Source organism: Porites lutea, chromosome 3, assembly GCF_958299795.1.
Source record: "Porites lutea chromosome 3, jaPorLute2.1, whole genome shotgun sequence".
In the NCBI taxonomy this organism is placed as follows: domain Eukaryota; kingdom Metazoa; phylum Cnidaria; class Anthozoa; order Scleractinia; family Poritidae; genus Porites; species Porites lutea.
Genome location: NC_133203.1, coordinates 27,105,511 through 27,125,523, shown reverse-complemented (window position 1 = coordinate 27,125,523; position 20,013 = coordinate 27,105,511). Strand labels below are relative to the sequence as shown.

At 40.4% G+C, this 20,013-nt stretch overlaps 3 protein-coding genes and 1 pseudogene across 5 annotated transcripts in view; 1 reads left to right on the top strand and 3 right to left on the bottom strand.

Moving 5' to 3' along the window:
• Positions 1-204: 204 nt before the first annotated feature.
• On the bottom strand, positions 205-3,934 carry LOC140932070 (uncharacterized). Its single transcript, XM_073381729.1, has 3 exons — positions 1,954-3,934; positions 1,242-1,582; positions 205-210 (listed from the first exon to the last, which is right to left on the bottom strand). Exons 1-3 carry the CDS (start codon positions 3,932-3,934, stop codon positions 205-207), a joined length of 2,328 nt encoding a protein of 775 aa, XP_073237830.1.
• A 57-nt stretch (positions 3,935-3,991) lies between these two features.
• LOC140932069 (uncharacterized) lies at positions 3,992-4,690 on the bottom strand. Its single transcript, XM_073381728.1, has one exon. It carries the CDS (start codon positions 4,688-4,690, stop codon positions 3,992-3,994), a length of 699 nt encoding a protein of 232 aa, XP_073237829.1.
• Positions 4,691-5,762: 1,072 nt separating this feature from the next.
• LOC140932068 (uncharacterized) lies at positions 5,763-13,438 on the bottom strand (annotated as a pseudogene).
• A 62-nt stretch (positions 13,439-13,500) lies between these two features.
• The window catches only part of LOC140930826 (uncharacterized), a 16,982-nt gene continuing 10,469 nt past the window's right edge, over positions 13,501-20,013 (top strand). For 2 of the 3 annotated variants that reach the window (XM_073380540.1, XM_073380539.1), the window contains exons 1-3: positions 13,501-13,746; positions 13,845-13,946; positions 19,533-19,598. In XM_073380540.1, the coding sequence (XP_073236641.1) occupies positions 13,600-13,746; positions 13,845-13,946; positions 19,533-19,598 (315 nt within the window). In that variant the 5' untranslated portion in view covers positions 13,501-13,599. The remainder of the gene's footprint in view (positions 13,747-13,844; positions 13,947-19,532; positions 19,599-20,013) is intronic. The other variant, XM_073380538.1, reaches the window with a different exon arrangement.

Below are 20,013 nucleotides of genomic sequence, written 5' to 3'. Positions count from 1 at the left end.
AAAACCAAACAAGTACATAAGATAAGAAAACTAGCAGAGCTGAGCTACCGCTTACAACTGAAACGAATGCGGTAAGACGGAGGCCAGAAAAACCTGCCCAAAAAAACCCCGTAGGGAAAAAATGCGGGCAGGAAATCTGGGTAGGAACCAAGGCTCAAGCTCAAAGCCCTTCCTACGGGACTTTACAATGTAATCGAGAATAGCCTACTCCTAAAAAGGACAAAAAACAAAAGCCAAAAAACAAAAATAAAAGAAAAAACCAAAGAGAGGTTGGTTCAGAAGCCTAGATGACGTACACGTGATATACGCAGCTTTATATACCCCCGATATGGCTACCCATGGTGAACCCGGCCTAGAACCCAGGCCCTGTTGTATCTCGTGCCGTCAAAATATTTATTTCTGCCTTCTTCGCGGGCTCATTCGTCAGAAATAACATATTTTGACTCCACTACACAACATCAACAGACAAAATGTAAAGGCAAATAAGTTTATTTTGGGACGGCTTGGCGAGAACCAACCTTAAAAGTACGTAGAGTGACAAAGTATTGGGCGAAATAACGAATGAAAGCTCCTAGAGCCCAAGAGACTTGGAAACTGAAAGCCTTTTTTCTAGGTCATCATCCACATAGGTGTCTTTGGCTTGAACGGACTTCCAGCGGCCGTGCCTTTGAAACACCCTGTCACTAACCCCATTATTAGCAGCGGAAGTGGCCCCTCCCGAACGCAGGGAATGAAAACCAAAAGAGGAAGGGTCAACCCCGACGCTTCTCAGGTCCTTGCGAAAAGCCTCCCTTATTGTAGTATAGCTGATAGGCTTGTCCCGGGAGACTAACTTAAAGGACTTCTTCCCCCTAGAGATGGGTCTAAAAATGAGATCCCTGGAGCTAGAGGGGATGGAAAAATGTGCAAGGTACGTCTTAAGAAGCTTGACAGGACAAGCAGGGCCAGAAATTTCCGAAAAAATCACCTCATCGCCCTTACGGAGTTGGTCGTTCTTACTTTTGAGAACCTTGATGACCATGAAACCCTCGTGAAAGAAAATATCATTCCTCCTAATTCTGGAAACATCATCAAATCTAAAAAAAGCCAGCGAATGACAAAACGTACATAGTGATATTACGTAAATGAACGGAGTTTTGAAGGTCGGCTAAGCCAATAAGGTCATGGATGACCGAGGAAGAAATTGGTTCCTCACGGTTAACGACCCTAGTACCTAAAATCCTTTTGGAAGCACATCTAACCGCTTCAACAACTGGGTTATCCGTAGGGGAGGGGATACCCGCCATGGTATGAGCCCATTTAATACCGTAAAAAGCCGAGTCTACGACGCACGGAGAGTGCGACTCGTCAATGAGGTGTTGCAAATACAAGGCAACGTGGCAAGGACTTGCAGGACAGGCGCAGGAATGAAGCTTACTGGCAGCGAAATCTTTCCACTTGCGAAAGGCACGATGGTACACCATTGTCGTACTAATGGCCTTTGAGGAGAGAACCGTTGACTGTAGACTGTCAGTCAGCCTCAGGATGAAACCCTCAGGAGGCAAATTCTGGAGACCACGCCAGAAACCAGAGCGGAATATATCTGAAAAGTGATCAAAAATACAAAGGGAAAATATGGAGAGCACGAAAAATAAAATAGGAATAAATAATGATACAAATAATAATAAAAAACGAACTAAGGAACGGGAAAAGGGAACCGCCCAAAGAGAGAGGGTGGTGTGTGTGTGTGTGTGTGTGTGTGTGTGTGTGGGGGGGGGGGGGGGGGGGGGGTGGGGGAAGGGAGGCGAGAAGCTACATGCGAGAAGCACAACAAACGCTTAGGTGTACAAATAGCACTTTCCGTCAGGCATAGAGCAAAAGCCCGTCAGGGAGGATGGAGGTCTGGGGCGCCGAAAATTAACTCGAAGCGCAACTACGTCAAAATCTATGGGCCTGGAACCGAAAGGGAATTACGGGCTTTCCCTGGAACGAATAACCCCTGGAACTTAGGCAAATAAACCCAGTCGACAACAAAACTATTCCAGTGCACTCCATCTCTAGCACAGACATTCCAGGAAAAGGCTGACTTCCATAGGGGAAGAACAAGGGTTCCCTGGGCGCCGCAGAGCTCCATATGCTTGATGACTCTGACAATGAGGCAAACCGGTGGGCAAAGCCAGTTGTTGTCGTAACCCCAATTTTGAGCAAAGGCATCGACGGCCTCACAGCCTGGCTGAAAAAACCGAGAGTTAAATCTTGGCAACTTGGCGTTGTAGCCACAGGAGAACCTGTCAATAGTGTGTGGGCCCCAGAGGTGGTTTAGTCTTTGAAAAACAATATCGTTGAGGCCGTAATCGTCGAAATCAACAAGCTTGCTGATACAGTCCGCACTGACGTTCAGGTCCCTGGGTATCCACTTGACCTCGAGAGAAATACAATGTAGGAGGCAAATTCGAAAAACAACGAGGGCTAATTCCTGTAGGTCGCATTTCCTGCTCCCGTTACGCAGAATGGATTCAACGTTCTGGTTGTCGGAATACCAAAAAACCTTAGAATTAGATAAACGGCTCGCGAAGGCTTCTAAGGCAAGACAAACCGCTTTGAGTTCTCTCCAAGTCGAACTACGGACACTTTCCGCTAAAGACCAGTTCTGATGAAAAATCAGCTCAGGTTGGGACTCCACAAAAGCGCCGCAGGCTGAATCGGAAGCATCGGAAAAGCAGCTAACTCTGACCGGAAGCGAAGAAGCCCCCCAATAAATTTTGCCGTTGAGAACATGGACATTGTTCGACCAAAATTCAATTTCACACAGAGAATCATTGGACAGGAAAACCTCGCTATCCCAGGAAACAGCTGAATTAACAACTGAAAAAAGAAACCGGGTCATGATGCGCGCCACGGACCCCACGCAACTCGAGAGGGAAATAATTTGACCGGCTACGCTCGCGACGCGTTTAACGTGGACCGCGAAGGAAGACTTGTATGAAGACAAAGCCGCTAGGTCTTGAGACAATTTAGCGATGCGTTCATCCGTGGCTCTAATAGTACCATCGAGAGTGTTGAGATGAACACCAAGCCATGAGATAATTTGAACGGGCGCCCACAGGGATTTATCCTTATTAGGGACAAATCCAGACTTAAGCAAGTCGGCATGGACAGTCAAACTATTAATTTTGGCTTGAACTAGACCAGCTCCTCCTCCTAGACCATGGTCAAGAAAAATGACAATAGGGATGCCCTGGCTTCTCCAAGATTTCTGAAGCGGTTTGAGAATTTTTGTGAAAATAAAGGGGGCTGACGAGAGCCCGAACGGAAGCACACAAACTTGGAAATACCTAAAAATCCCAGTGCCAAAATCCCAGGCGAACGCAAGGAATTTCCGGTGATCGGGGAAAATTTCGATGTGGTGGTACCCGGACTTGAGATCAAATTTGAATAAATAAAAACCCTTGTCAAAAACTTGAGTAGCCACAGACAAGTCCTCGCACTTGAATTTCTGTTTGTAGATAAAAGTGTTAACGTGCCTAAGATCCAGGATAAGCCTTTGTTTGCCGGAGCGTTGGGTCGAAACAGAAAGCGGGTTAATAATATCTGGAGCACAAAAAATTTCTTCGATGAGGTTGAGACTAAGAAGCTCATTAACTGCTATGGTAACAAGAGAACTGTTACTACGTGCGGAAGCATTGTTGGCTTTGTAAAAGGGTGTGGGTAGCTGGAAGAACGGAATTTTGTAACCTTGGCTAATAACATTCAAAATGAACTGAGAAGCTGGCAAAGTACGCCAGAAATCGATACACTTGAAAAGTCTTCCCCGAACTGAAGGTTGAATAGAAATATCAACAGTACTCTCAGAGTCCTTAACCGCGCCTAAAACTAGCGGAGTGACGTCAGAAGAAACTGATGTGACATCGAGACACTCCTGATCTGAATTACGGCTTTCCGCCTCAAAAATCATATCACTACAAAGAAAACTGAAAAAGATTGCACCTGATTGTTGTCCTTCGTCGGCTAGTCATTTAGGAGTTTGTGACGTTTGCTTGGCCATCGTCGGGCAACAGGAGCGCCAATGACCTGGCTTTCCACAGGCAAAACAGGTGCCGGTATTGGGTCGACGAGAAGGGAAACCAGGAACGTTCAACATAAGAGGCTGATGTTGAAACTGCGAACGTGAGGTCGACGCCGGGATTCCAACGGACGAGGATCTGTTATTAGAAGTCGAAAAGGTAGTCTTCTTCTTTTTACGGGCCTGGAGCGCTACACGGGCACGTCTTTCTGCACTGTGAATTCTTTTCTCGTCCTCCGAATCATCGGCCAGATCATACTGTTTATATTCCTCAACTGTCGCCCAGCCGAACTCGGACTTGTCCGCTAATAAAATAAGCTTTTGCCTCTCGCAGAGCAGTTTCTCACCTTCCGCGAGATCCGACTTTACTTTCTCTAGCTGACCATTCTCCGCAGCAGACTTGGCGGAACCAATATTTTCCGCTAGCTTACGGTTAAAGTTGAACTGGTCTTCATTGGCCTTCTTCTTGAACTTATGTGGTTCGTCATACTTGGGTTTCTTAATTTCTTTCATCCGCTGCTCGGCCGAATCTTCGTTGGAGCGCTTGATTTGACCAACGGTTTGTGCTAACAAATCTTTGAACGAGTCCATTAACTGCTTGTTATTCTCTCGAATGAGATCGGACACTTCGTCTTTGCTGACGGACATAACGCAGAAGACAAACGACAAGAACGTTAAAGAAAAAACCAAAGAGAGGTTGGTTCAGAAGCCTAGATGACGTACACGTGATATACGCAGCTTTATATACCCCCGATATGGCTACCCATGGTGCACCCGGCCTAGAACCCAGGCCCTGTTGTATCTCGTGCCGTCAAAATATTTATTTCTGCCTTCTTCGCGGGCTCATTCGTCAGAAATAACATTTTTTATTTCTTGAGAGAGCTTTTGATATGTGACATTAATTTCTCAATTGGCCAAAAGAATCACAGCTCTGGGCCAAGAATGTTTGTTTTTTTCTGGAGAGATCCTGATGGCATCAAATAAGGGGCAGTGTATCCAGTATTTTTTATCAAGGTGTCAGAACCATTAATATTGTCTCAAATTTAACGCTGTGAGAAACCTGACGATGCAAAAAAGGGCTTATCCGAGTCCCACTATACACAGGGGGCATTGGTAGCGGATTGTTCATATAATAAACTGTAGCAAAATTTTGTTGAGCAATTTCTCTCATTTCTTTAACTTTGTGTAAGATGTGAATATCTTGCTCAACATTTCTGTGCTAAAACAAAGTTTAAGTTCATAGAAAGTTAATAAAACAAATACCCAATATCTTTAATTGTTACTGTGTAATTTCGTTGAAAAGCTAGAGGGCTTGAAAAAGAAGGGCTCGAGAAGGGGACTGGGCCAAAATAGCTTTTGCAAAGACTGCTGGGATCATTAGTGGGGAAGCAATGATCAGCTATTGGCCGATTTAATATTCCTATCCCCAGTAATGGTCCCAGAAGTCTTTGTGAAAGTTAACTGATACTTGCTCAGCAGGAAAATCAAGAAGTCTTTCAATTCCAAATGGTACTATTCTGAAAACCTAGAGTGATTTTACTTGACCCGAGAAATAGGTTAGTAGAATACTATGCACTATTATGTGCCAATAATTTATTGTCTACTTCCGTTTATGAGTAACTGTTTTGTACTAGTTGTTTTTATCTGTTTCACCGTTCAAGTAAAATCACTCCAAGACTACAACAAAAAAAATGACAGCAGTCCAGATGTTTTCCTTGTGACAGTTTAATAACTTTGATGATATTTAACACAAGCAACAGATAGTAAACTAATATGTAGTATTTCAAAACACTAAATATAATTTTTTAGTGACCCCCATGAAATAATGCCTGGCACACAACAAAGTTCTGCGAAGGGCCTTTGTTTTCTTTTGTTTTCTTATAACTATATCACGAGTTAAAGAAAATCATTCAATAATCCTGGGACTCCCAGTCCTAATACCATTGAAAGGTGATATGAATTTGTATCATAATATATTTGATTATTTAAAATTAATGGGCTATGAGAACTTAAGGAGCCCTTCTGTTTGGTTCTGGAAGCTGAGCTACTGGACGCTGTATACGCTGGCGAATGCTTGTTTGGTTACGTGCTGGAAGAAAAGCACGACCGGCACAGAGAATTGATGCATCCTCCCTTCGATTAATACTTAAACGATGTAAGCGCAGTGGATGACATGAAGGCTCTTGATTGTCTGGGATGTTTGGCCCCACATCAAATGAATCAAAGTCATCATCATCACCTCGGTATCTTTCATTCACAGTCCAGTAGTAGAAAGGCAGGTCAGGTGTCATACGCTTGCTGAATTCTCTAAGAAAATAAAAACACCGGAAAACAACCAATTAATAAGTACATGACCACAAATCAATTTATCAGAACTGCACAGAAGTCAATCCCACTGCAATCACTTTTAGTACAATCATGCAGGGCTTGAAATAACTATTGGGCAGGCGCCGGACACATTGTCCGGTCAAACGTGATTTTGCTCGGACATAGGCATTTTTGGCCGGACAAATTTAATCCATCTTAACTAGTTGCAATAGAGGCTCCATTTTGCAAGTTACATGATCTGTATCATTTTCAGCAACAGCAACTCTAGTTACTCAAAACAAATCGAGTGTGCAAAAAATTAGAAGTTGTAGTTTTGGCGTGCAATCTTGAGCACTTTACAACACGCACAGCAGTAGCCAATTTGCGGTTGCGACTGACAACAGGAAATCTCATCAATTTCACGAACAAAAGTCCCTCTAGTTAATATCTTTTTTTGGAACATGATAAGACTGAATAAATTTCCATCATGATTGTCTCAAAATTGAATTTTCTTTGAAAGCCCAAATGACGGGACAACATGTCCGGTCATCCACGGATTTGCTCGGACAATGCTCGATTCTGATCGGACATTATTTCAAGCCCTGATCATGTATTCCCTATGGCCTTAAGATGTAATTCTGTGTATTTAAAGCAGAGGAAAATATCATAATTTAACATTATTAGTGAATTACAATTAATTATAATTAATAATTAGCAGATAAAGCTAACACAACCAACCTGACGACTTGTCTCCATGTAGCTTTGAACTGTTTCAAAGTGAAAACGATTCCAGTAATCCTATGAAAAAAGGCAATAATAGCCTCCACATCATCAGTTGTACCAGCCCTGGGGTGTTCTGCATAACCAACTTCACCATTTTGGCATCTCCTAAACTCCATGCTTTCAATATTGGAGGTCACTGCGATAACTGTCTCGCGTGAGAAACCGCAGAGCTCCTTGACAGGCCTATAAAAATAAACAACAGACAAAGCCAAGAGTTAAAGGCTTTTCTACATACAATAAGTTATAAATTATGTACCTTGAGTAGCAGATCCAGCAAAAAAATGTGAGAAGGAGAGTGTGGCCTAAGACTTGACCTAATCCGAAATACAGGAAGTATGACCCAAAGGTCTCTTTGAACCCAAGCCCTAGGGAAATGCAGTCAGCCTTTTCCTATTATCAAGCTTAATTTTTGGCCTCCCCATTTTAATAACTGACTTTAATTGAATACCTGTTGATGTCTATTGTGGAGAAGTCATAAATTTCTACATGCCAGGGCATCCACTCGTCTAGGATCATGTTCAGCATTGCATAGTTTCTCTTGCAACGTTCCAACTGTGTCAGACCTCGACCATCTGCTGCCTCATGCCAGCCTGCAACTATCTCCACGTACTTTCCTTCTCTTTCATAACCATTTTCATGCAGAAATTTGGCCACCAGAAATGAAAGCATGCGTTCCGCATCAGGTACTGATTGTTTCCTCTCACCCCGCAGTGCGGCAAGAGTCAGTCCAGTTGTGGGGTCAAGCACAGCTTTATCAAATCCCTCCAGATTAAAGCCCTCTGGACCTTTTTCTCTTGTGTGCTTCCATATACGTTTTAGTACATGACAGTGATCTTCACATTCGGGGTAGAAGTCACCTGTAATCGGATCCACCTCAGGGACATACACATGCATACTAAAATCTGCACCCTCCCTCTTCAGCTCTGCAATTCTGTAGCGGTAACAAAATGTGGCTACTATCGTTCTCAACTTATCCAGGAGACTTTCTGTTCTTACTTTTGTTCTGAAAGGGAAGGGCTCATGTCCTGGTGGCACTAAATTTCTTCTTACTGTACTGATGGCATTTTCAAAGCTCAGTCCATCTCTTGCCCGCAGAAGATGAAGTTCCTGGATAACTTCACCAGGGATGGCTTGGTCTTTTTTTTCTACAACAGGAGTCCCATTTGGTAGTTCTGGAATGAACAACAAGGTTTACGGTCAGAGTCAGAAAACTGTGAACACCTGAAAAACTTCAGAAATGTTGATTGTGAAGGAACCAATCACAATCAGATTAAGATGGCTTTCTCCTCGTAACACGAAAAAAGTCCATAAATATTTCTGATGTTCACAGTTTTGGGAGTTTCACACTAAAACCTGTTAAAAATTGAAAAAGATCAAAGCTTGAAACTGTCAGCTTTGAATCTCTAGAAACTATGTGACCTTTTGATGGAACTCTTGACATTACTCATTTTAAAAATACCCACAAACATTTGTACCTTGAGAAGTTTTCGTTTGATGACATATGTAGCTTGTTTGATACCAGTACTTAAATAATTCCATGAGGAAAATGAAATTTTGGGAAGAAAAGAAATCAGCACTTGCTCGCTACAAAAAGAGCTTCCCACAGGATTACTCTAATCATCCCTGTCCCCACTCGTAATAGGTGGCTTGCTATCGATGATCAGATAGCAGTAGTGGCATTCACTCTGTTGACTAACCTCCAATTTTTACCAGCATGGCCTTCAAGACTTGCTCTCTCTGATGGCTGACACTCTCTTTGGCGTCATGTGTGAGCTGCCACAAATGAAGAGGTCTTGTAGATCCTTAAGTCCTCAAACTGTTGAACTCGCCATCTGTTACTGTACCTATACAAAATAAAAATAAATAAATAATCTGGATGCAAGGACATAATGCTTCATTTTCATTTTTTTGGGCATCATCTGTTTGATTCACAATTATTCCCCTAGATTAATTAAAGAAAGATGTTTTTGATTACATAATGAAAAGGAAAATGGCCATTTGTGAAAACAAAATATCATGAAATGTGAACCTTTTTTAATGGTTAATTTTAGAAAAATAGAGTTATATAAGTCTTGTGAAGAGGAAGTACTTCTGTAAAAATACCTACCAACAGGCTTTAAACCAAGCCGCATCATCTCTGTCTTGATGTTAACTGTCAGATCTCTCACAAATTGATCCCTGATGCTTTTATATGGCACATACTGGATGGGCATGGTATAGGGCTTCCTGTTTCTTCTCTCATCACTCAGTAAAAACAACAACACATGAGTAGCACCTGGCTGGCATTTCTTTACCAACAGATTTCTTAGATAGGTGAGGGAATCCTTTTCTATGTTACACAGGGCTGTATGAACATCTTCCACTCGTGGAGCATGGGGGTCGAGACAAGAGATCATTGTCTCATACCTAAAACAATAGGACATACTACTATAAGTAACAAATAAATTATTGAAGCTCATTACATGTAGTTAGTGATCAAAACATTCTGCACACCTTCCGATAAAACTCTGAGCTTGTTGCAACAATGTGTTGAATTCAACACGTTCCCAGCACAACGTCTTCAGCAGCTCTTCAGAGGTATTAGGAGCATTGAACTTCTTTTCATATTCCTCTTCAGCTGCAGTAAGTCCATGGGTAAGAAACGTAATATCTGACTCCACTGCTGTGACCAGTGCTCTCAGCCTTGTCTCCAGGAAAACTCTCTCTTTCCTGAGGTTTTCTACTTTACACAGAATACGTCGCCTGTTATATTCCTCACATAATTTCAACAGCTTTCCATCAAGCATGTCCACATCACCATTCCATACACCCTTGACAGACTCCTGAAGAGCAGGTTTTAAATCAAATGCATCAGCTTTGATCCAGAATCGGCCTGTGGGATTAGATTCCTTCAATTGCCTCAATGCCTCAAGCTAAGGTAGAAAAAGTACATGTATCTATCATTAATACAATAATGTCAAAGTGAAAGTTACCTTTTTTCTCCACTTTGAAAAAAATTTTGTGTTTATTCATAATTAGGGAGGTTCATAGGGTCAGTACTAAATAAGAATGCTCAATACTGGGTGGAAACAGGAATAAAGCAGACATTTACATTCAAATGTCCTAACGCAATTAACCATGAGAGTTCCATGTGTTGTCCTATTATTTGAAGAGTGTTTCCTCAAATTAAGGTACCTTTACTTGCAACCTTGAATAAGAACCAAAATCATTAAAACAATCTATAAAAAAGAGGCATTATGAGCACCTACAATGATATCACTGGGCCAAAAACTGTACCTGAAGCTCTGGTTTGTCGGTGAAGTCACATGAAGAAGCTGTATGCTTTTGAAGAGTTCTTGTACTTGGAGCTGCCACATTGGGTCTGGCCTGTAAATTACACAAACAAAAGTCAATCCAACTTTATGACAAGAGGGCAAAATGAGCCACAAACAAGAAGAAGAGTTTTACCAAGAGTTTTTAGTCAGGATGTTAGTTTTCAAAAACATGTCCATAAATAGTAAACTTCAATTTTCTTTTTCATCTTAAGCAAAAGTTTTTTAATGCACCCAAAAACTCAGAGCAGGAGATCTATGGAGCAATGTTCAAATGGTATGAGAACATCGCAAACTATTAAAAAACAGAGGTTAGTCTTAAGATAGCTGTGGTAATACCAACTGTTGATGGAAAGCCATGTTGCTGCTTTGGCAAGCCACTCCACATGGGACCCCGGAAAAGACGATTGAATCGTGATGGAAACTCTGAGCACATAGTCTCATGCCACATGGCAAAATCATTGGGCACCTTTACTTAGAATACAAACAAACAATAAAAAAATTATGTGACAGTGAAAGAGAAAATAATTCTCAAACCTATACAAACCCAATTAAATTTATTGAGACTTGTTATTTTTTCCCTGTGATGATACTAAAATTGACATGCTAAAGCATGATAGGAAGGGCTATATAATGCTCATTTTGTCTATCCCACAAACACAGATTCAAGTTTACAGCCCCACTGAAGTCATTACAAATAAATCTGTAAAGATGCTTCCAACCTGCTCAAAGAGAATTTCATCTCGTTAATCAATATATTTTTTTCAGATACATAAGATTACAGTAATGCAGATTAACACAACTGGTGTTGTGAAACTAACCTGACTGATATTTGTGGACGAGAAGAAGTCAATTTGATATTCAATCAAACCAAAGGGCATTCAGTTCAGAGGCAGTAAAGACTCATCAGATTCAGGACGTGCTGTGGCAATTACATAAGCAAATCTGTACACAAGATTAGTCTTTCCTTGAGACTGCAGTAACTTCATTGCTTTTGCTGATAGTGAAGCAAAGTTTCCGGGGTTTGTGTCTATACCAGCTCCCAATGCAAGCTCAAGGAAAGAGGCATCTGCAATTTTCTCCAGTTTTACTGCATCTAAGGAGGGAAGGTCTTGCAAAATTTGGGAAAATTTTATGGACAGCAAGGAGCACTAGCAGGCAACGACTGATGGATTCTGCTGTGGGTTTGTCGCTGACTGCTGTTGCAATTGCACTGCATTATTATTCCTTCTTTGTTTAGGATGACCCACTGTTAACTCAGCTAGGGCATCACTGAGTGTTAGGTTATATGTTTCCTCTGCTGCCTCTAAAGATCTAAACCTCCCTTTGAGATACGTACACACTTGTCCTCTAACTCTGTTGTCTGTGAAAAGTAAACATTCAAAAATACACTACCTAAGTATATGTACCACACTACAGATAAAAATGTGCATAATTTCAATTACAAAAAAATGAAACTGTCTAGGAATTTTCTTCACATTTATTTTTTCTTGGTTGTTCAATATCGGTGAAGATTCAGTCACACAGTAATCACAATAAAGGTAAAATACATTGGTTGTGAGTTGTTGATCTGGGGTAGTGCATCCCTTTACAAACAACCCCGCACATTCTTAAATGTACATGTACTTGATCCATGCAACCACTCTTTGCTTAAGTTACTCATTGACTAACAATAATAATAAATAATTGCACACAATAATGATAACAGTTATTGTAGATAGGACAATTTAAAACATACTTGAGAGAAGAAAGTTGGCAGAGGTGCTTTCCTGGATGTGTCTTGCTGCTTCACTCCAAAAGGAGTGGCTTTCTCTAAAACCTGGCCACTCTGTTGATGTGTCACTGTACTTGAGGTCCATTCTTGACAGACCAAAAAACTCAACTAGTGCTCTCTCCTCTTGAAAAGTCCACTTGTGTTTTTTCACAGGTAACTTTCGCAAAGGACAGACTACATGACATTTTGGCTTTGAGATCTGTTTGGATACCTAGATCAAGGAAAAAATACTGATCTTTTCTATCCGTCCTATTAAATAACCAATGTAGAATATTCAAAATGAAGGAGAAAGAATGTCACAAATAAAAAATAGAAGTCTTATAAATCTAGTAGTGAGGTGGAATTCAAAATTGTAACTGGCTAGAAAAGGGCTAGTATCAGAGTATGTACTAACCTTCCTGTTTGGACTTAGCCCATTCGATGATTCACTTCTTTGAAACAGTGTTTTTCTGATTGACGTCGAATGTGACCTCTTCGCTCGTTTCTTTTCCTTCGACGGCGTTGAACCGATGGAAACATGTACCCTTTTAACAAGTCTGTTTCCTTCTTCAGCTCCCTCCATACTATACCGAAGAAAATGAAAATTTTGGTTTACAGAAAACTGAAATTTTTAAACTATTTTAAAGTGCAACTTTAAGGCTATTTGGTATGGAAACCAAATATGTAAATATAGTAAAAATATTGGTAGAGCCCGAAGTTTTGCGCCATCCGCGCCATTCTCGATTGACCAGGATTGACACATTTCGTGATATTCAATACGACGAAACGGCCAAAATTGACCGATTTCTCTGCCTTTAAAACGATGTAATTCCTGGGTCACTTTGGGTCACTTTGGTTAAAATAAGAAGATAAACCTTTAAATTACATTAAAATTGAACTTACTTCAAAATTATCCCACTAGAAAAGAAACTACAAACAAATTTTCAGAACTATACCAAGGCTGTAAATGAGGAAAGATAGAGGTATCACAATTCAAATGCGAAAAAATACCCGTTTCAGGGGAAAAACTCCTGTAAATCTTTCTCCTACGAAACGATCAAAAGACAAAGAATGTATATTTAGTTTTACTTACCTTAAATTAAGAGTCTAACCGGCCAAAAATCGCGCTGAAAAATACTGAAGAAACACCACGTGCGGAGGAAAACTCTGCCATCTTGCGAATAATAAGATTGCAATGCACTGTGGGAAGACCTTCACTCCTCCTCTGAACTCTTCCCAAACATATCACCTGCCAGCGTGGCAACCAATCAGGTAAGAAATACGAATCACGTGCAAACTTGAGCGTTATGTGCTTGGTGCGCTCCGCAGAAACTGCGAAGAACCTTGCAGTTGTTATTTATTTCGGAAGTAAACTGACAGATTTTTAATACAGGCAGGTTTGAATGGCCGGGAAGTGTGGTCTGTACCCCTTCAAAAGAAAATTTTCCTCAATCGAAGGAGAAGTTTCAACGACATGCAGCCGGCGAAAAAAAAGACAGTCAAATGAGGAGAATCATTCATCTGTGAGAAATGGATCCGCCATCGCTGAGGTCAGTAGAAGGGTTTAGTCCATATGGGAAGTGTTCTTCATCTACTGGAAGTAGAAAACTGATTCTACAAGTCTTAATTTGGTTTTGTGATCTCGCAGAGTAAAGGAAAATGTAAGCTTGCATATGGCGGAGAAAGTGAAAACAGGTGCGATTCTATGAAGAACGCGTCATCGTCATTAGAATTTCCATCGCGTTCTCAGGTAAGGACCGCAAAGTTTAAGATTCTTCAGATTTTGGCCCTTGCCCATCCGCCCCAATGTGCTACAACCGATGCCACTGTCTTCTGTAAACTGTTAAAAAAGGTTTCTTAATCCCTTTACAAACGAAATCTCGTCGTTTTTTTGTCGTTCACACAGAGTGGCCCTCCAAAGGTTCAAGTGTTTAAACAACGCTGTGCCGATGTGGCCGGTAACCGGTCAAGGTTTTCAAAACACTAAATGGCCGGCAGTCCTATATTCTCAGTAAATTTCACAAAATCGAAAGATTCTAGCTAATCTAAATTATCATATGTCGATTAAGACAAGTCAAGCGATCCTGAAATGCTTTATAGATGTCAAGTCTAGTGTTTGGTTTACGCTGGGCTCAGAAGACGAAACCGTGTTTTGTGACACTTAAAACTTTTTTCAGCTCGACTGCCGGTCAAGGTTTTCAAAACACTAAATGGCCGGCAGTCCCATATTCTCAGTAAATTTCACAAATCGGAAAAATTCAGCCGTTCCAAACTATCATGTTTTTGTTGGTCTCGAGTCTTTGGTATAAATTAAATAGTGACAGGCCATTCACAGATCCCGCAAACGTGTCGCATGAATATAATTGCTTTTCTACATGTAGTGTTAAAGAGATTAACTACAGTTTGGCTTTAACCAATATATCTCTTAATGAACTGCCTCTTTTATAAGAAATGATCGGAGGTTCTTTGAACATTTCTTTAAGTTTAGGTTGTAATTCTACAAGATGCCATTTCTCCCTTGGAATGTGTTTTAGGTTAGGCACAGATGGGTTGTATTGCGTTACAAAGGGCAATATTTCTTTGCGCACTCTTGTGTTTTCTTGGAGAGCTTTCTTTCTGTCAGAGAATTTGACTGCCGAGAGTGTTTTATCTATAAGGTTGTTTGGGTAGCCTCTCGCACGAAGGCGTAGTTTGAATATTCTTATGTTTTCTACGAAAGTCTCCTGTGAAGAGTTAGTTCTTAGTAGTCTCAGGCCTTCACCTTTCACGAAGCCTTTTTTGACTCCGGGTGGGTGACAGGATTTAAAATGCGTGTACTGGAATGTCTCAGTAGGCTTGAAATAAGTACGCGTGTCAAGGATAGATTCCTTTTCAAATCGTGCTCCTTTGTAGATGCATGTGTCAAGTTTTCACAGTGCGTGACACCAAAATAGGAATGCTATCTCCGTGAAAAAAGTCTCTCCGCTTGATTTTCAGCAATTTAACCATTTCAAGTATTACAAGATATGTTTATGCGCAAGTATGCTAGTTCTCGAGTGAAAAGGAGGAGCAGATGTTTTTGTTGATTTCTGGCGGCCATATTGGTGGACAGTTTCTGTCCACCAATATGACGTCTCCATACAAAGCTCTACAAAGGTGCGTGAAATGTTTCGGCAACTAACTCAGAAACTGTGAGCCACAAAGACCTGAGATGTGGACAAATTGCTTATATATTAGTCTTTTATAACATTTCATTTTCTTGGCTTCTTCCACTGGACGGTTTCAAATGTATTTTTTTGTGCCGTGTTTATTGCGTGACAGTGAAAACGAAGAATTTTCTGACCAAAGCATGGCGTGACAGGCGACTTTTGACGTCATAACATCTTGACCTTTCATGCGACCTCCACGGAAAACCGGCGGGAAAAGTCTCCACTCGTTAGTTCCCTTCTGGAGCTGAGCTTGTTTCATCGTAACATCGACAAGATAATGTTGGAAGAGTATTTCAGCTCCAGAAGGGAACTAACGCGTAGAGACTTTGATCAGGATCACGACTTATGATAGTTCAGAACGGCTGCATTTTTTCGATTTGTGAAATTTACTGAGAATATGGGACTGCCGGCCATTTAGTGTTTTGAAAACTTTGACTGGCAGTCGAGCTGAAAAAAGTTCTAAGTGTCACAAAACACGGTTTCGTCTTCTGAGCCCAGCATAAACCAAACATTAAACTTGAGATCTATAAAGCATTTCAGGATCACTTGACCTGTCTTAATCGACATATGATAGTTTAGATTAGCTAGAATCTTTCAATTTTGTGAAATTTACTGAGAATATAGGACTGCCGGCCATTTAGTGTTTTGAAAACCTTGACCGGTTACCGGCCATATAGCCACAGCGTTTAAACAAAGCTTCTTATTCTTCTTTTTAATAGTAGCGAACCCGATACTGACTGAAAATCGCAACGCGGTAAGATCAAAGCAGTTTATTAAGAAGTCAAAAAAGAAGACGTCTTAAAGCAAAACTGCTGAATAACTGGGTACTCAGTTTGTGATTCAATGTACCAAGGACTAGAAAATCTCTTAGTGTGCTGGTTATGCGGTACCCGGAAACTTTAAGACAGAGCGAGGAGGTAAAATCTGTTCTCAGCTTAAACCAGTGGTCAGCCTAGTTTGATTTAGAATTTCGGCCTTATTTCCTAGCCTTAACTATTTAAAGGAGACGAAGGAGATTCTGGTTTAACCTGTAACCAGTTTCCTCCCTAACAGAGAAGTCGTTATATGTCCTCGTGAGTTACAAATGTGAAAGTGAAAACCTACGAGTAAGAACCTACATTTTCCAGGGTTAGCCTAAACAGGTTCTTACATAAATGGTGGTTAACATAAATTTAGGCTATCTAGGTTCTTAATAGGTTCTTAATTACTTCGGCGGAGCGCGAAGTAAAGGATTTGCGACGCTCAGGAATGTATCAAAGTTGCCTTTTTTTGACAAGATTGGGCACGCAAAGTCTGTAGGTTTTCGGTTTTATTCAGCTATTTGACAAAGTGAGAGCCGAATTAGTTCGAGATATCTTGACATCACTTCGATTTCTGCGATTTATTCTTTAACTTTTTCGAGGAAGAAAGAATTATTATTTTGGCTTTCCCGGGGTTTAAACCGACTCACCTGTGTGACCCGTCAGATCAAAGGAGACTCTAAGTTGAGGGATTAGCCGATTGCGCTACTGCGACCCAGGGTAATTCGGGATATGAGAAACAGTTATGAAATGATGCACTAGTTTCAGGACAAGATTGGGCGTGCAAGTTTGTGACTTTTCGGCTTGTTTCGGCTATTTCACAAAATGAGACCGGACTACTTGGTGATATCTTGAGATCACTTCGAGTTTAGTCTTTAATTTACTCGAGGAATAAATAGAGGATATTACGTGGCCGCGCAGAGACACAAAATTTCTCTTTGAGTATTGAAAAACGTTTCACGAGTGAGCCCTCCTTTCGAACTGCTGTACAAAGACATTTTGTCTTTGTTGAGTGTTACGTAATAAAATTGCTTTCATGCGTTGCGTGACTTTCGCGAACGTTCTCTTATGTTTTTGGATTATTCATGATTAATTAATTAGGGCATGTTTACATTTCAGCAGGAGTCAGCAGATTTGCATCAGTTACTATTCGCCTGTTTAGTATTTTCTAGAACCTTATGTCAAACGGTATACAAGTTCCAAGCGAGTTCTTTTGACAAACTAAGTTTTTTTCCCACGAGCTGGACTGTTGTGTGTAGTCAAGTGTGACGAAGGTCCATTTTCAAGTTCTGTGTTCACAAGTTGGCGGAAGCCATTAGATACCTGAAGTTCGAGTGAGAGTTTGTTATTAGTGGCAGAGGCTATTTAGTTTTACTTAAGCTCAAGTCAAGTTTGTGTTGGCAGATGCTGTGTTTTAAAGCTCTGTTAAGGCTGTGTTCCTTTGGTATTAAACTTCCTTGTGTTAATTCGACATCCCTGAGTGCTGATAGTCAGTGAATAATTATCCTCAAAACATTCAAACTCGTAACAATGAGTTTAAGCCAATTCCATGCTCAACGTAATAATTGACTCCTTACCCATGCCTTACATATCTTTAATCAGTACATGAGACTGCTATGCTGTTTTTGAAGCCTGATGTGACTAAGAAAAATAGAGAAGTCTTTTGTCACTCTTTGTTTTGTTAGACTTGTTATTCACCGCCAGTAACCTCGTATTTGACTTAGGTCTAAACGTTTAGACCCAAGTCAAATTTAGAAGGATTTGTATGGAGTCATCAGAGCGTAACTGGGCTTACCATATTTCATTTCTTCCTATTCCTCCGTATTTACAATTAATCAGTTCCACAACCATTACGCCAAAGTGTATGCTCCGTAGCGTCTTGTTTCTTCTTCTTACTCTGCACACTGCTGGACAAACTGCATGGCTGCAAGTGAGTTGACTGCAAGAAATTATTTCCAGAGGACCTTGAATTCACTGCATACTGGATGGTTTCTTTTCAATGTTCATCATTCATTTATGACAGCCATGGAAATCTGATTTATATTTAAATTAAGAATTATATACATGTCATAATTTTTAACATTAGAATTGACATGTAGCAACCACTCATCCAGATTGATCATACATTTATTATACCATTTCTCTTTAAGTAAATATTCTTAAATGATTTTTGAAAGTAAGAACCTTTCTCCAAATTTTAGGCTAAAGAGGTTCTTATATAGAGGGGGTCTAAATTGTAAATTTTAGCCTAACAGGTTCTTAAATCTTAGCCTCTTACTCGTGGGTTTTTACTGTATATTAAACAAGACAGCTCGTGGGAAAAAAACTTAGTTTGTCAAAACAACTCGACCGTTGTCGACAACGCGCGACTGTTGTGCATGCGAACTAATTATTCATGAATAATTCAAAAAATGTCGAGAACGTTCATGAAAGTTGTGCAACGCATGACAGCAAAGACAAAACGTCTTTGCACAGCATTTTGTAACTTAAAATTCATCATAAAACAGTTCGAAAGGAGCGCTCACTCGTGAAATGTTTTGCAACACTTGAAGAGAAATTTCGTGTCTCTGGGCGGCCATGTAATATCCACTATTTATTCCTCGAATAAATTAAAGACTAAATTTGAAGTCATCTCAAGATATGTGGAAGTCATTGTGGTCTAATTTCGTGAAATAGTTGAAACAAGTCGAAAAGTCACTAACTTGCGCGCCCAATCTTGTCGCGAAACTAGTGCATAATTTCATAGTTATTTTTCAAAATCGCAAATTACCTTGTTGACTCGAAGTGGCGCAATCGGCTAGCGAGTCTCCTCTCTGATCTGATGGGTCACAGAGGTGAGTCGGTTCAAACCTTGGGAAAATCAAAATAATAATTCTTTCTTCCTTGAATAAGTTAAAGAATAAATCAAAGAAATCGAAGTGATCTCGAGATATCTCTCACTTCGTCAAATAGCCTAATAAAACCAAAAACCTAAAGACCTAACATGCCCAATCTTGTCCCAGAAAAAGCATCTTTGGGATTCGTCGCGAATCCTTTACTTCGCGCTCCGCCGAAGTAATAAGAGCATAAGATTATTCAGGGCGAATGGACCTAAAAATTTTGAGTGTTGGGGAATTTTGATCCCATCTCAAAATCTTTTTGTATGAGAAGTTTCTCGGCAGCGTAGTTTTTAGCATGTGCAAAGTTGTTCGGAATGTGCAATTCACTTGCCTTGTTTCCTTGAATGATTGATGAGGCATGGCGAGTATGCATTTGCAAACACTATTTATGACACGAGGCACAGCAGGGCTATGTTTAAAACGTCTTTAGTATTGTCTCCATTAAATTATGTGGTCACTTTCTTTCTAGGAAATGTTAAGGCAAATTTATCAGCAAGCTGGTGAGATGCACAGGCAAGACTCTTTGAACTTTGAGGTTAGTGTTAAACTGGAACCCTTGCAGTTGTACAATCAATAAAAGATTCTGAGGTATAGTCTTCAGCTCGTCAGTAATCATTTATATAAAGTGAATGCACAAAGTGCAATGACTGACATTGACAAGTTTGACATAAGATGGCAGTTTTTTTCAGAAGTTCTTTGAAAAAAATACTTTTAGTAAATGGCTTGTGGTGAAAAAAATTTTAATTCTCAATTTAAGAACGAACACTTGTTTAATTTACTGTTTTAATAGGCTTGATTACCAGCCGCTGTTTAGGAAAATGAGCCCACACTCATCCTCCTAAAGGAGCGGCTGGACGCTTGCGATTTCCTTTGTTGGTTTCAGCCAATTATTAGTGTTGTCATTAGAAGCCGGGACCCGGGTACCAGCACCTGTTTACTTTGATCAGAGT

What these genes read in the sequence shown, in the direction of transcription:
- LOC140932070 (XM_073381729.1), bottom strand. Translation starts at nt 3,934, where the DNA reads ATGATTTTTGAGGCGGAAAGCCGTAATTCAGATCAGGAGTGTCTCGAT. An exon ending in ATTCGTTCCAGGGAAAGCCC is followed by an intron (nt 1,583 to 1,953) that starts GTAATTCCCTTT and finishes ATCACTTTTCAG; the next exon opens with ATATATTCCGCTCTGGTTTC.
- LOC140932069 (XM_073381728.1), bottom strand. Translation starts at nt 4,690, where the DNA reads ATGTCCGTCAGCAAAGACGAAGTGTCCGATCTCATTCGAGAGAATAAC.